Below are 13,649 nucleotides of genomic sequence, written 5' to 3' on the forward strand. Positions count from 1 at the left end.
AATGAGCTGGCCCTCATCTTGACAGTTTTATTTTTAAAACTACCATTACCGTACTTTAGACCTTAGTTCCTCCAGAGACACAGGGCGTCAATGAGTAGTCTCCAATCTTCCCTCAAGTTGGCCGTTGCGTAGATGTCCACCCACTCCGGGATGAGTCTCGTCTAGAGATCTCTACTGTTGCGCTCGTACCTTCTATGGAGCGTGCTCTTTGGTTTTCCTTGGTGATAGGTGACTTCCAGTGGAGAAACATGTTGTCTGTCCTCTTCTATTCTTTTGAACATTCCTATGTTCTCGTAAAAAGAGCTTTTGTAGAGAGTTGCTTTGGATGAGCAGATTGCACTTCCGAGAAGGAATGGTGTAAGCTTAGAATTTGAGATAACGAAGCTTTTGAAACAGACCGCTGTGTTGCTACGGGATATTCATTTTATTTACTTTTGCTTTTTTCTACTTTTTTGGAACATCCAAATGTTTTTGCTATATTCCTTCGTCATTAAAAATAATAATTGAGAATTAAAGCAACAAATAGATGTTAATAATTTAATTGTTTTTCGTGATCATCGCGGATAATTTATTTAATCTATTTACTTTTCTTTCAACTTTAATCCGTACTATTGAAGTCTTAAAAAAAAAAATTGTTCCCAACAAAAAGAAGTGTAAGAGTGGTGGGTATTTTGAACCACGCGTTGCCACCGTGACACGGAAAGTGACTACGATGTCAAACAAAGAAAATGATGAAGCAAATACAGCGCCAAATAATAAACTATTTAAAACTCATATTTGTTAAGTTTAACCAATTAAATATGAAAGATGTCGCAAAATAAGATTAGAAACAACCTAAAATTTTATACCAAGCAAACCCACTATGCTGCTTTTTTTCTCGTAGCACCAGGTATATCAAACAGTTAACTGTAGTAAGGAGCGACCCGGCTCAATAGTAAACGAAACTCTAAAAAACGGAATTTTTATGCTAAAAGATACATCAAAAGAATCGGATTTTCATGCTGATTTTAAATATATAAGTTTCACCAAATTTAGTCTTTGTCATCAACAGTTAGGAGCCTGAGAAAATTTGCCTTATTTTGGGAAATAGGAGGAAACACCCACTAGAAGTCATAGAATCTTAACGAAAATCACACCATCGCATTCAGCGTATGGGAGAACCCTATATCGAAAGGCCCACTCCCATGCTCATTTTTTTTCCCCAAATCAACGGATCAAAATTTTGGATAGACATTTTGTTCTGCATAGTCGAAAACCATAATAACTATGTCTTTGGGGATGACTTACTCCCCACAGTCCCTGGGGGAGGGGTTATAAGTTACAAACTTTGACCAGTGTTTACATACAGTAATGGTTATTGGGAAGTGTAGAGACGTTTTCAGGGGGATTTTTTTGGTTTGAGGGTGGGGTTGAGGGGAGGGGGCTATGTAGGAGGATCTTTCCTTGGAGGAATATGTCATGAGGGAAGAGAAATTCAATGAAAAGGGCGCGGGATTTTCTATAAAAAAATTCTCTCCGCTCTTTACGCTAAAGTTTTTTACTGTTTAATAAAGTAGAATTGAGAGAAAGAGCCAAACTTTAGTGTATAGAGTGGGGCGTTGAGAAGGGAACAGCCCCTTTCATACACGGAGTAATTTCTGTTCGTTTTAAATTTTAAATGTCGCTCCTTACTTTCAGTTAAAAAAACTAGTTTTTTATTTTATTTAATAATATATCTAGAATGCCGTTAATCCTTTGGTTTTATCACTTTGGCTTTATTGGTCTGTTAAGCCATGGATAAGGTGAAGGAGTCAGCAGATGGCAGGACATCTCCAAGAGAGAATGACCAAAAACGGAGACATCTCGCGGTCTTTGAGATATATCTCCAGTTTTTTTTTTTTTTTTTTTTTTTTTTTTTTTTTTTTTTTTTTTTTTTTTTTTTTTTTTTTTTTTTTTTTTTTTTGCTGGCAATTGTTTTGGTTTGAACAGATGAAAAAAAGTAAATAAGCGACAGTCGCACCCAATTTAACATTCTAAAATCGTCTTCTATGTATCACATACTAATATTCGCTTATTATTAGATGCTACTGCTCCTCCACGTCCACCTCTTCCAGGAGGTGAAATTCCACCTCCTCGTCCACCACCACCTGAGACAGATGATGAAGATGAAACATTCCGCCAAGCTCCTAAATCTAATCAACCAATTATGGTATGTTTATTCTTAGTGTTTCAACTATCAACAAAATACCATATTTGCAGTCGATTTAAGTGTTTTTTCTTTCTTTTCAGTATTTATATATCCATCTGTAATGTGACATCTTTGTATTAGGAGTTCATTCTTTCAGTTTCTGTTTTAGTCCTTTGCAATTTTTTTGCGATTGAACAGTGTTAATAAAAAGTGTTAAATAAAGTGTTAATAAAAAGTGAACAGTGTTAAAAAATAATTGGCTTTTTATAGTTTAAAAAGCTTTGGTAGGAAATTCACTTGAAACGTTATTGCTTGAACGGACGATAGCGACTTTATGAATTAAATTTATTCAGATATACTTGTCTGTACAAAATATGTTTCCTCCAAATATTTACTTTGTAATTCAATTAGCTCTCTTTTCTCTCTCTCTATCTGTCTATCTATTTATCTCTATGTATCTTTGTCTTTCTCTCTATCTCTCACTCTCTCTCTTTTCTCTCTATCTAAAAAAAGAGGCAATTTTGCTCCCATCTCTCTCCCCCCACCTCTCGCCATCTCTCTCCGTAAAATAAACAAATTAGGGCACTTCTTTCTCTCATTCTCCCTCTCTCTCCTCCTCTCCTTCTCTTTCTCAAAGAAAAAGAAAAATGCATTTTAGAACCCAGCTTTAACAGATTTGGGCTATATAATGATCTGTACTTTCTCAAGTTGATGGAATTGCTACCCCAATTTTAGTTCTTCAGACGCTGTTAAAATAGCAACTGAGTTGTGAACTGTAATTTAATTATCTGCTAGCAGTAGATGTAGTTATTTTACGGTTCATTTTAAATTGTTTTAAATTCATCAGTCATTGACGTGATTCATACTCCTTTAAATTCAACAAATCTGGCAAAAATTGAACTTCAGTTGGGCTACACATGTATATTTTAATGTTTCATAAAGTAATCTAATAGTTAACATCAAATACAGACTTGAGCCCGTGTCCATAGAGGCTAAAGCCTGATTTGTTAAAAACAGAAATTGTCCTAAGAAACTTTGTTCGTACTTTGTCCCTGTGGTAGACTTACCCTAGTGACTTGGTCGCTTAATGAATTTATGAAATCTGACGACTTATCTTATTTTTGGGTGGGGGGGGGGGCTCTCTGAGTAACCGTGCTCCCCCTTCGTTCCTTGATTTTGGAGGCAATTCCAAGGATGATTCTGACACCATGTGATTGTTCATTCTTGGGGCAGAGGGCTCTTGGAAAATTTTATTCCTATTTTGCTCTTGGGGCTAGACAAACCTTGGGTTTGATCACTCGAAGAATGACTTTAATTCTGACGGTTTGATTTTAGGTTAGAGAGGTTGCCCCTTACAATATCCCTCCTTGCAAATCCCTCTTTTATGCCTATTTTCTGTGCTCTAAAGTTCAAGAAGTTAACTGTTTTTATCATTGTACTCGTGGATCCTCACGTTTATAGTGAGCACTGTTTGTTTTGATAATGATAAATACCTTAAAAAAACATCGATGTTTAATGGCCTTGGGTACACCGTGGTCTAGCGAACAACAGGTTCATTTGAAGCGTGGAAGTATCTTCTATATTTCTAATATTACGCTGATGATAATTTTCTTAATTCTCTAAAAGATATGCCTTAGAACTAGATCATGATGCGAGATACGATAAAACTTTATCATATCAAATGCTGTCTTTAAGAAATTCAAACCACAGACAAAATGTAGGTGTATTGATGTCCTGTTGATTCAAATTCGAGACTGTATCAAGCTCTCAGGCTCAATATTGGGGTTCTTAAGATATCCCCACTACCTTCATGGGTAAAGGTAGTGGTGTAAATATTTAAAACTTCTCAAGAAAAAGAACTGACATTTTAACACGGGCACTATGCGTTGTACGCTTGGATGCCGCGAAGGAGGTAATTAAAACTTCAATTTGAGGCCTTACCCCTTGTGTATTTGTTCCCCTTTTTTAGGTATTTTCAAACCAAGTCATTCTATATTTAACTGATGTTTTGCTAGCAATCAAAACCTTTAAAGGAAATTAACTTATTACCACCACACCTATCCATTGGTCAACTTAATTTTGAAGTGTATAAAACTCTAAAAATAATTAGAATCTTAATGCTTATATGAGCTTATATAATTTTTTGTATTTATTTATTTTTGTTTTTTATTTGTTTTTGGTCTTGCTTTCTTGTTGCTAATTACAAGGAAGTGATTTTTTTCTTGTTCTTAAGATTATAATTTTGGGACATTTTTATCTTGTTTTTGCCAATTCTGAGGATCCTGCCCTTTTTTGGTCCAAAGTAGAAGGAAATTCTATTGGCTATAATTTGAAACCTTATCTGAGGACTGTGTTGGATAGTCTGAACAACCATGCCTACCTACTTAAGGAATAGGTGTAGAGAAGAAATTTTTTTAGAGGGGTATAGAAAAGTTATGTGGAAGGAGAAACATCTATTATTAGTTCTATTTTATACCAACATCGTGAATTTTTAGGTTGCCGCCCATGGTTTACATGAAGAAGTTAAGCAATGGTCTTCCAAAGATAACGATCTAGTTAAGGCAGCCAAGAGAATGGCGTCTCTAATGGCTCGTCTTTCGCAACTGGTCCGTGGAGAGGGTGGCAATAAGAGGGACCTCATTGCTTGCGCCAAGGAAATTGCTGAAGCCAGTGAAGAAGTGACTCGTTTGGCTAAAGATCTGGCGAGGCAATGTACTGACAAACGCATGCGCACAAATCTTCTTCAAGTATGTGAGAGGATACCAACTATTGGCACTCAGCTCAAAATCTTGTCTACAGTGAAAGCAACCATGTTAGGAGCTCAAGGTAAAGACAAATTTCAATCTTTTCTCTCTCTATAAAAAAAAATGAGTAGACAGTGGGTAAACAACAATTACAGATACCTTGTTGTTAAAAAAAAACAGTATTAATAACAGTAAATATAAGGTAAACAGTGCCGCAGGGTGACCTTAAGGTAGTGTTCCCCTCGAGAAATAACCAAGTAAGTGCAATCAGCATTTCACTGAACGTTTTGTATATATAGTATTTGTTACTAGTTGGAATATCAGTGAAGCATGATAAATTGATTGATTCCATGTGCAGGTCAAACACAAAATTTGAAAACTACTTTGATTAAAATACCGAGTTTATTTTATTTTTTTACAGATAGTTGAATATTTCAATGTGTTAGGTTTTAGTTTGACTCTTTGTTTTATTTTAGGTCAACATTTAAATTTGTACGTCAATGGGTATGGCTGTGATTTTTATAGGTTTAGTACCTTATATTTTATTATGACAGGGACTGCCACTGGTCGGCATGACTGATTAAGGTGTTTGACAGTAAAATCATTGGAGTTGAGTTGACCATTTCTATTGTTGCTGTAAAAGAGAAAACAGTAGATATTGAGTCAGGGATACAGTGTTGTTAGGATGAACCAACTATCTGGTGTAAAAGATTTGTTCAGGAAGTTTTATTTCGTATGTTCGTTTGCACAATGGAATGATGAGAATGTGTTAACGTTCGTTTAGAACAGTTTTGCACTAAAAATTTCTTATTATTTATTATTTAATTCTGTTTCCTTTTTACTTCTTGGAGAATTGATTATTTTTTAAGCCCTATAAAGCGACTAAAATTAAGAGCTAAACAAATCCTTAACGTACAAAAAGTGAAATAAAAATGAATTGGTTGATTTGTCTTCTGAATATCTCTGCTTTAATGGGACCTGGTCATATATAAGACTTCCTGGAACCACACTTAGCTCCATTTTGGGTTCCGCAGTTTTGTTGAAAAAAAATGAATCGATTGATATCGTCCTCTGAATATTTATTTGTAATGGGACCTGGTCATGTATAAGAATTCCTGAAAGTTTGATAAGCTCTCTATTTTATGTTCCTTGGTTATGTTGAAAAAAAACTTTTTTGCATGCTAACCATGGTCTGTGCTGCGCAGGTACGATCTCCTGATTCGATGCCTTTGGCTGGGAGTGCAATGCGTGGTTGGGGCAGGGGTGTAGATCTAGCATTTTTGTTGGTGGGCAAGAGGGATCCATGTCTGGATAGTCAGGAGGCTGGACCCCCCTGGTCCAGACCGATCCGACCCCCCTGGCTGGAGGTAAATCTTCCGACGATTATTCCAGCTAAAAGAATATACAGATCAAAAGAAAAAGGAACAAAATGAGATCACCATGATTAAGATTATGTATTTTGTAATGAAAAATATGCCATTTTTTACTATTTTCTATGCCAAAATCAAAATACAGCGGTAACTTTCCTTCTAATGTTGTGATTTTTTGGTGCATATCCTTGCTCTTTTCTTTATCTATCAATCTATCTATTTATCTACCCCTATTTCTCTACCTACTTCTTTTTATCTATCTATGTATCTAATAAGCCTTGCAACTTAGCCTAATCTCCAAAAAGGTTTCATACCAACCGCTATTGGCTTAAAACACGCTAATACTGGCTGAGTTGAACGGTGAAAGAACATTTTATTCTGCGTTTTTTGTTTTGTTTTTTGTCTTAGTACCTGGAAATCCACCAATATGCCGCTCGTCTTTCCCCATTTTAATTACTAGTTCTATGCATTTGTTTAACCTTTGCTTGTTAAAATAAGCATATTGCTTTACGAGTAGCTTCCGGTGGAGTTGTCATTTAAGCAGTCCTTCCTTGGTCTCTCCGCCGTCAGGAAATCAGAACGCTCTGTGCCTGTATATTTCTTTTATCTCCTCGACGAAAAATAAGAAAAAGCTCCTCAAAGAAGGTCAGTGGATGTAATTGTGGGAGACAATCATTTTTAGGTCTCCTAGCATGAAATGCGAAACTAATTTTGTTAACAGGACTAATGTACAGGGATAATTGAGTTGAATTGAAGAACGAGCTGACAATTACTCCCAACTGTAGGGTGCAAGATGCTCGGATTTGATCTTGGTGTGTATTCCAAAAAGATTCAGTATGAAATGCATTCTCTAGAAGTAATTTAGGAATATGCTAAGGAATGTTATCCTGGCTGGGCCTTGAACAAGGTTGTTGCTCCCTTGGCTTTGATTTTATAGCAAAGCTTAGCAAAAGAAGGTGGATCCATGTGAGTGGAATGATTTATCTGATCTAGAGGACATCTGCTAGAAAAAGAAATTTTGGATTTATCGCCGTCCTGATCATGAAGGTTAAACCAGGGCTTGTCTTAACTAAGGACTTGGATGTGCTTTGAATGAATGGGACTTTTGATTGGGTCACTTTTAACGATTTTATGCTCTTTTTTAGCCTTATCTATGTCTTCGAAGCCGTTCAAAGGGGGATGGAGGAGGCAACTGGGTCAGATCTTCCGGGCGCGGCTGGGAGGTTGCGCACTTTGATCAAATTTTTCCGTTTGATTCGGGTGTATTTGCTTATATTTTTGTCGGAGGGGGGGGGGGCTGTAAATAATTTTTCCTCGGGTGCCACTAACTCTAGGAACGGCTCTGTGTCTTCCAGATGGAAGACTCCTCTATTGGCATCCAAGAGTCTTTTGCAAGCTATCCATATCTCATCTTTGATTAAACCTAAGAATTCTCTAATCTCTCTTATGGTGGTAGAATTTGAAGGTGGTTACAGGCCACAACAGCCACATAGTCACCACGAAATGCTTGAGCACTTTTTCACCAATTTCCTTTTATGTTTCTTAAGGAGGTTTTTTAATCCTAAAAATGAATTTGACATTACAAATAAATTTTCAGAAATTGAATGTAGTCTATCAAATGCTTACATATGAGTTTGTTAACTGACGCTTAATAAAGTTTTTAAAGCTTAAATACTTTCTCTAGAGCTTAAATGCTTTCTTTCCGGGATATGTTTCCTGGAAGAATGACTTATGACTGGCGAATTCAGATGATTCATGAAATTAGACGATTTATAATTTTTTACTCAGGCAAGAAGGATGGGGTACAGCCACAGTACTAAAAGGTCTAAAAAATAATAAGACTGCAGGTGCTGATAGTGTAATAAATTATTTTTCTTAAACATGGTGGCTCTGAGGTTAGAAATAAGGTACTGAAGATTATGAATAGGATTTTTGAAAAAGGGGAAGTACCTAGCGATTGTAGGAAAAACCTAATTAAACCACTGTATAAGAAAGGTGATAACATTGATGTGGTATTTTCTGAGGCATTTGCCTGGTCTCTGTAGGTAACAAATTACTTAGTAATATGATACTTTTTAGACTGAGAGATACTGTAGACAAATTTATAAGAGAAGAACAGTGCGGTTTTAGAAAGGGTGGAAGATGTGTCGACCAAACTTTCACTCTTAGGTTAATAATTGAGAAGTGCCTGAGTTATCAAACACCTTTTGTCCTTAGTTTTGTAGATTATCATTCTGTTGGTAGAAGAGCTTTAGTGAAGGTCTTATCCTTGTATGGCATACCAGCCAAACACATTAAAGTGATTAGTGCTATGTACGAGAATAACACTGCTGCGGTTAAGGTAGTAAATGCGGTTAGCAGCTGGTTTCGTATTAAATCAGGAGTTAAGCAGGGTTGTGGTCTGTCTCCCTTTATATGGATCATTTTGATTGACTTTGTCTTAAGGAGTACAGGATAGGAAATGGGAGAATATGGAATCAAACGGGAAGGAAATCTCTCCTGGACTTAAATTATGCTGATGATTTAAGCATCCTAGATGAAAGTGTGAGCAAAATGAATGAATGATTTTTTAAAGGTTTTGCGAGTTGAGGGTGCTAGAATAGATTTGACATTTAATGTTAAGAAGACTAAGTCACTAAGGCAAGGAATAAGTGAAGATGAAAAGGAGACGTCGGATAAGGAAAAGATTGATCAGGTGCACAGCTTCACTTCCCTTGGTAGTATTATTAGTAAAGACGGTAGGAGCAGTGAAGATGTTAAAAGTAGAATCAGGGTGTTTTTCTCACAGTTAAAAAAAGTTTAGAAGAATAGGAAGATAAGTCTGCAGACCAAGATTAGAGTGTTGGAAGCTACAGTGATGACAGTTGTCAAATATGGCTCTGAAGCATGGGCGCTTTTTAAAAACGGAAGAAGATTTGCTAAATATTTTCCAGAGAAATTGTCTACGGATTCTTCTGGGTACGTGGCTTACTGGCCGTATTTTAAACAGTAGGCCCTGCGAAAAGTGTGGTTCAATCTCGCAAAAGGTTGAGATGACTGGGACACGTTTTACGGGTGAAGGGTGACAGATTGGCGAAAATTGTCCTTTTTGGCCAACCGTCAAGGGCTAAACGGAAATCAGGTCGTCCGCGGCTGGGATAGGAGGTTGTCATAAAATAAGATTTAAGCGAAATGGGAACTTCGTGGGAGGGTTTAATGAGCGAGGCTTTGAATAAATTGGGATGGAGGAGGACCGTGCGTAGCTGTATTAGCCTCAGGCGGCTCGTTGCTGCGGTGAGTTGTTAGTCTTAGTAGACAGTAGTTATATTGCTCTGCATTTTCGAACCTTGCGGAGAAGACACTAGACACTCAATATGAGAATATACACGGATCACCATTTAATAGAAAAATTTCAATACCTTGTATCTCTGAATGAACTTAAATAAACAAACAAAAAAATAATAAATTGATGAATAAAGTTTACTGCCTATAAATTACTTGTCTAAGAATATCCTTTTTGTTTTAACTCTACGGTCTATATTTTTTTGCTTGGAATTTTTAAGGACCAACTCATCTGTTTGAGAAAAATAGTCTAGAATTTAAATTTTTTCCAAGAAAATCGTGTATTTGAAACAATATTCTTGCTAAACCAAGATTTTCATTGCCCTCAAAATTTAATTATCAAAAATACTAATTGATTAATTGTGTAACTATTTCTAGTAATTCTTAAATTTATCTACATTCTTTTTATGTCAGTCTTATTTTTATTCCAAAATTTGAAGTCAAATTGTTAAACATTTGACAGATTCTAAGCAGGTGGGATGGAACTTAATATAACTTATTCTGTCAAGAGGATGCTGCGCCCTGCTAAATAAAATAAAGAGGACACATCAATGCTATCCATGCAAAACAGTAACTTTCCTTATTATTGAAGGGGGGCTGTATTTTTCCTGTACGTGTTTTAGACAATAATGATTCCAATGATGTAGTTTTCATTTCTATCCGAGACTATTTTTGAGGGTTTTAAGCCTCGGGCTTTAGTGAGGGGCTGAAATTTCCCTGTATGTGTTTGACAATGTTGATTCCAATGGTGTAATTTTCATTTCTATCCGACAACATTTTCGAGGTTTCCAAGCCTAGGGCTTAAGTGGGGAGCTGAAACTTTCCTGTATGTGCTTTGACAATGGTGATTCCAATGATGTAGTTTTCATTTTTATCCCACCCCCTTTTTAAGGGTCTTAAGCCTTGGGCTTAACTGTGGACTTAAGTGGGAGACTGAGACTTTCCTGGACGTGTTTTGACAATGGTGGTTCCAATGTTGTAGTTTTCATTTCTATTCCACACAATTTTTGTGTTTTAATCCTCAGGCTTAGCTGTGGGCTTAAGTGGGGGGCTGAAACTTTCCTGTACGTGTTTTGACGATGGCGATTCCAATGATGTAGTTTTCATTTTTATCCGACCCCCTTTTTAAGGGTCTTGAGCCTCGGGCTTAACTGTGGACTAAAGTGGGAGACTGAAACTTTCCTGTACGTGTTTGACAAGGGTGGCTCTAATGATGTAGTCTTCATTTTTATCGGACACCATTTTCAAGGGTTTTAAGCCTCGGGCTTAAATGGGGGAATGTAACTTCCCTGCATATTTTTTGACAATGGTGATTCCAATAATGTAGTTTTCATTTCAACCCGACGCCGTTTTAGAGGGTTTTAAGCCTTGAGCTTAACTGTGGGGTTAAATGGGGGGCTGAAACTTCCCTGTGCGTGTTTTGACAATTTTGATTCCAATGATGTAATTTTCATTTCCACCTGACACCATTTTTGAGGGTTTAAGCCTCGGGCTAAACCGGGGGCTAAGTAGGGGGGCTGAAACTTCCCTGTACGTGTTTAGACAATGGTGGTTCTAATTTTGTAGTTTTTATTTCTATCCGACACCATTTTCGAGGGTTTTAAGCCTCAGGCTTAGCTGCGGGCTCAAGTGGGGGACTGAAACTTCCCTGTACATGTTTGACAAGTGTGATTCCAATGATGTAGTCTTCATTTATATCCGACACCATTTTCAAGGGTTTTAAGCCTCAGGCTTAAATGGGGGAATGTAACTTCCCTGCATATGTTTTGACAATGATGATTCCAATAATGTAGTTTTCATTTCAATCCGACACCGTTTTAGAGGGTTTTAAGCCTCGGGCTAAACCGGGGGCTAAGTAGGGGGCTGAAACTTGTCTGTACGTGTTTTGACAATTGTGGTTCCAATTTTGCAGTTTTCATTTCTATCCGACACCATTTTCGAGGGGTTTAAGCCTCAGACTTAGCTAAGGGCTCAAGTGGGGGACTGAAAATTCCCTGTACGTGTTTGACAAGGGTGATTCCAATGATGTAGTCTTCATTTCTATCCGACACCATTTTCATGGGCTTCTAGACTTAAATGGGGAATTTAACTTCCCTGCATATGTTTGACAATGGTGATTCCAATAATGTAGTTTTCATTTCTATCTGACACCGTTTTAGAGCCTCGGGCTTAACTGTGGGCTTAAGTGGGAGGCTGAAACTTCCCTGTATGTGTTTGACAAGGGTGATTCCAATGATGTAGTCTTCATTTCTATCCGACACCATTTTCAAGGGTTTTAAGCCTCGAGCTTAACTGTGAGCTTAAATGGGGGGCTGAAACTTCCCTGTGCGTGTTTTGACAATGTTGATTCCAATGATGTAATTTTCATTTCCACCTGACACCAATTTTGAGGGTTTTAAGCCTCGGGCTAAACTGGGGGCTAAGTAGGGGGCTGAAACTTGTCTGTACGTGTTTTGACAATGGTGGTTCCAATTTTGTAGTTTTCATTTCTATCCGACACCATTTTCGAGGGGTTTAAGCCTCAGACTTAGCTAAGGGCTCAAGTGGGGGACTGAAACTTCCCTGTACGTGTTTGACAAGGGTGATTCCAATGATGTAGTCTTCATTTCTATCCGACACCATTTTCATGGACTTTTAGACTCGGGCTTAAATGGGGAATTTAACTTCCCTGCATATGTTTTGACAATGGTGATTTCAATAATGTAGTTTTCATTTCTATCTGACACCATTTTAGAGCCTCGGGCTTAACTGTGGACTTAAGTGAGAGGCTGAAACTTCCCTATACGTGTTTGACAATGGTGATTCCAATGATGTAGTCTTCATTTCTATCCGACACCATTTTCAAGGGTTTTAAGCCTTGGGGTTAAATGGGGGAATGTAACTTCTCTGCATATGTTTTGACAATGGTGATTCCAATAATGTAGTTTTCATTTCTATCCGACAGCATTTTAGAAGGTTCTAAGCCTCGGGCTTAAGTGTGGGCTTAAGTGGGGAGCTGAAACTTCCCTGTACGTGTTTTAACAATGGTGATTCCAAATTGTGTAATTTTCATTTCCATCTGATACCATTATTGAGAGTTTTAAGCCTCAGGCTAAACTGGGGGCTTAAGCGGTGGGCCGAAAATTCCCAGTATGTGTTTTTACAATGGTGGTTCCAATGTTGAAGTTTTCATTTCTATCCGACACCATTTTCGGGGGTTTTAAGCCTCAGGCTTAGCTGTCGGCTTAAGTGGGGGCTGAAATTTTCCTGTATGTGTTTTGACAATGGTGATTCCAATAATGTAGTTTTATTTCTATCCGACACCGTTTTCGACGTTTTTGAGCCTCGGGCTTCACTGTGGGCTTAAGTGGGGGGCTGAAACTTCCTTGTACGTGTTTTGACAATGGTGATTCCAGTGATGTATATATATATATATATATATATATATATATATATATATATATATATATATATATATATACATATATATATATATATATATACATATATATATATACATATATGTATATTTTCATTTCCATCTGACACCATTTTGAGCGTTTTAAGCCTCGGGCTTAACTGTGGGATTAAGTAGGGGGACTGAAACTTCCCTACACGTGTTTTTGACAATGGTGATGCCAGTGATGTAGTTTTCATTTCTATCCGACACCATTTTGAAGGGTTTCAAGCCTCGGGCTTAACTGGGGGCCTAGGGGGGGGGGGGGGGTAGAAACTTCCTTGTACGTGTTTTGACAATGGTGATTCCAATGATGTTGTTTCCTTTTCTGTCCGACACCATTTTCGAGGGTTTTCAGCCTCAGGCTTAAGTAAGGGGCCGAAAGTTCCCTCCATGTGTTGACAAAGTGATTCCAATGACGTAGTTTTTATTTCTATCCAACACCATTTTCGACGGTTTCAAGCCTCGGGCTTAAATGTAAGCTGGCGAGGGGGAGCTGGAACTTCCCTGTATTTGTTTTATCAATGGTGATTCCAACGATGTAGTTTTCACTTCTATCCGACACCCTTTTCGAGGGTTTTTAGCCTCGGTCTTAACTCTGGGCTTAAGTG

At 37.5% G+C, this 13,649-nt stretch overlaps 1 protein-coding gene across 2 annotated transcripts in view; it reads left to right on the plus strand.

The window, feature by feature from the left end:
- LOC136034502 (vinculin-like) overlaps positions 1 to 4,993 on the plus strand; it is a gene marked incomplete at its 3' end in the record, with an annotated part of 72,437 nt that extends 67,444 nt beyond the window's left edge. For both annotated transcript variants that reach the window (XM_065715721.1, XM_065715722.1), the window contains 2 exon segments: positions 2,061 to 2,188; positions 4,663 to 4,993. In XM_065715721.1, coding sequence (XP_065571793.1) covers positions 2,061 to 2,188; positions 4,663 to 4,993 — 459 coding nt within the window.
- Between the last annotated feature and the right edge of the window lie 8,656 nt (positions 4,994 to 13,649).

Source organism: Artemia franciscana, chromosome 13 (assembly GCF_032884065.1).
Source record: "Artemia franciscana chromosome 13, ASM3288406v1, whole genome shotgun sequence".
In the NCBI taxonomy this organism is placed as follows: Eukaryota; Metazoa; Arthropoda; class Branchiopoda; order Anostraca; family Artemiidae; genus Artemia; species Artemia franciscana.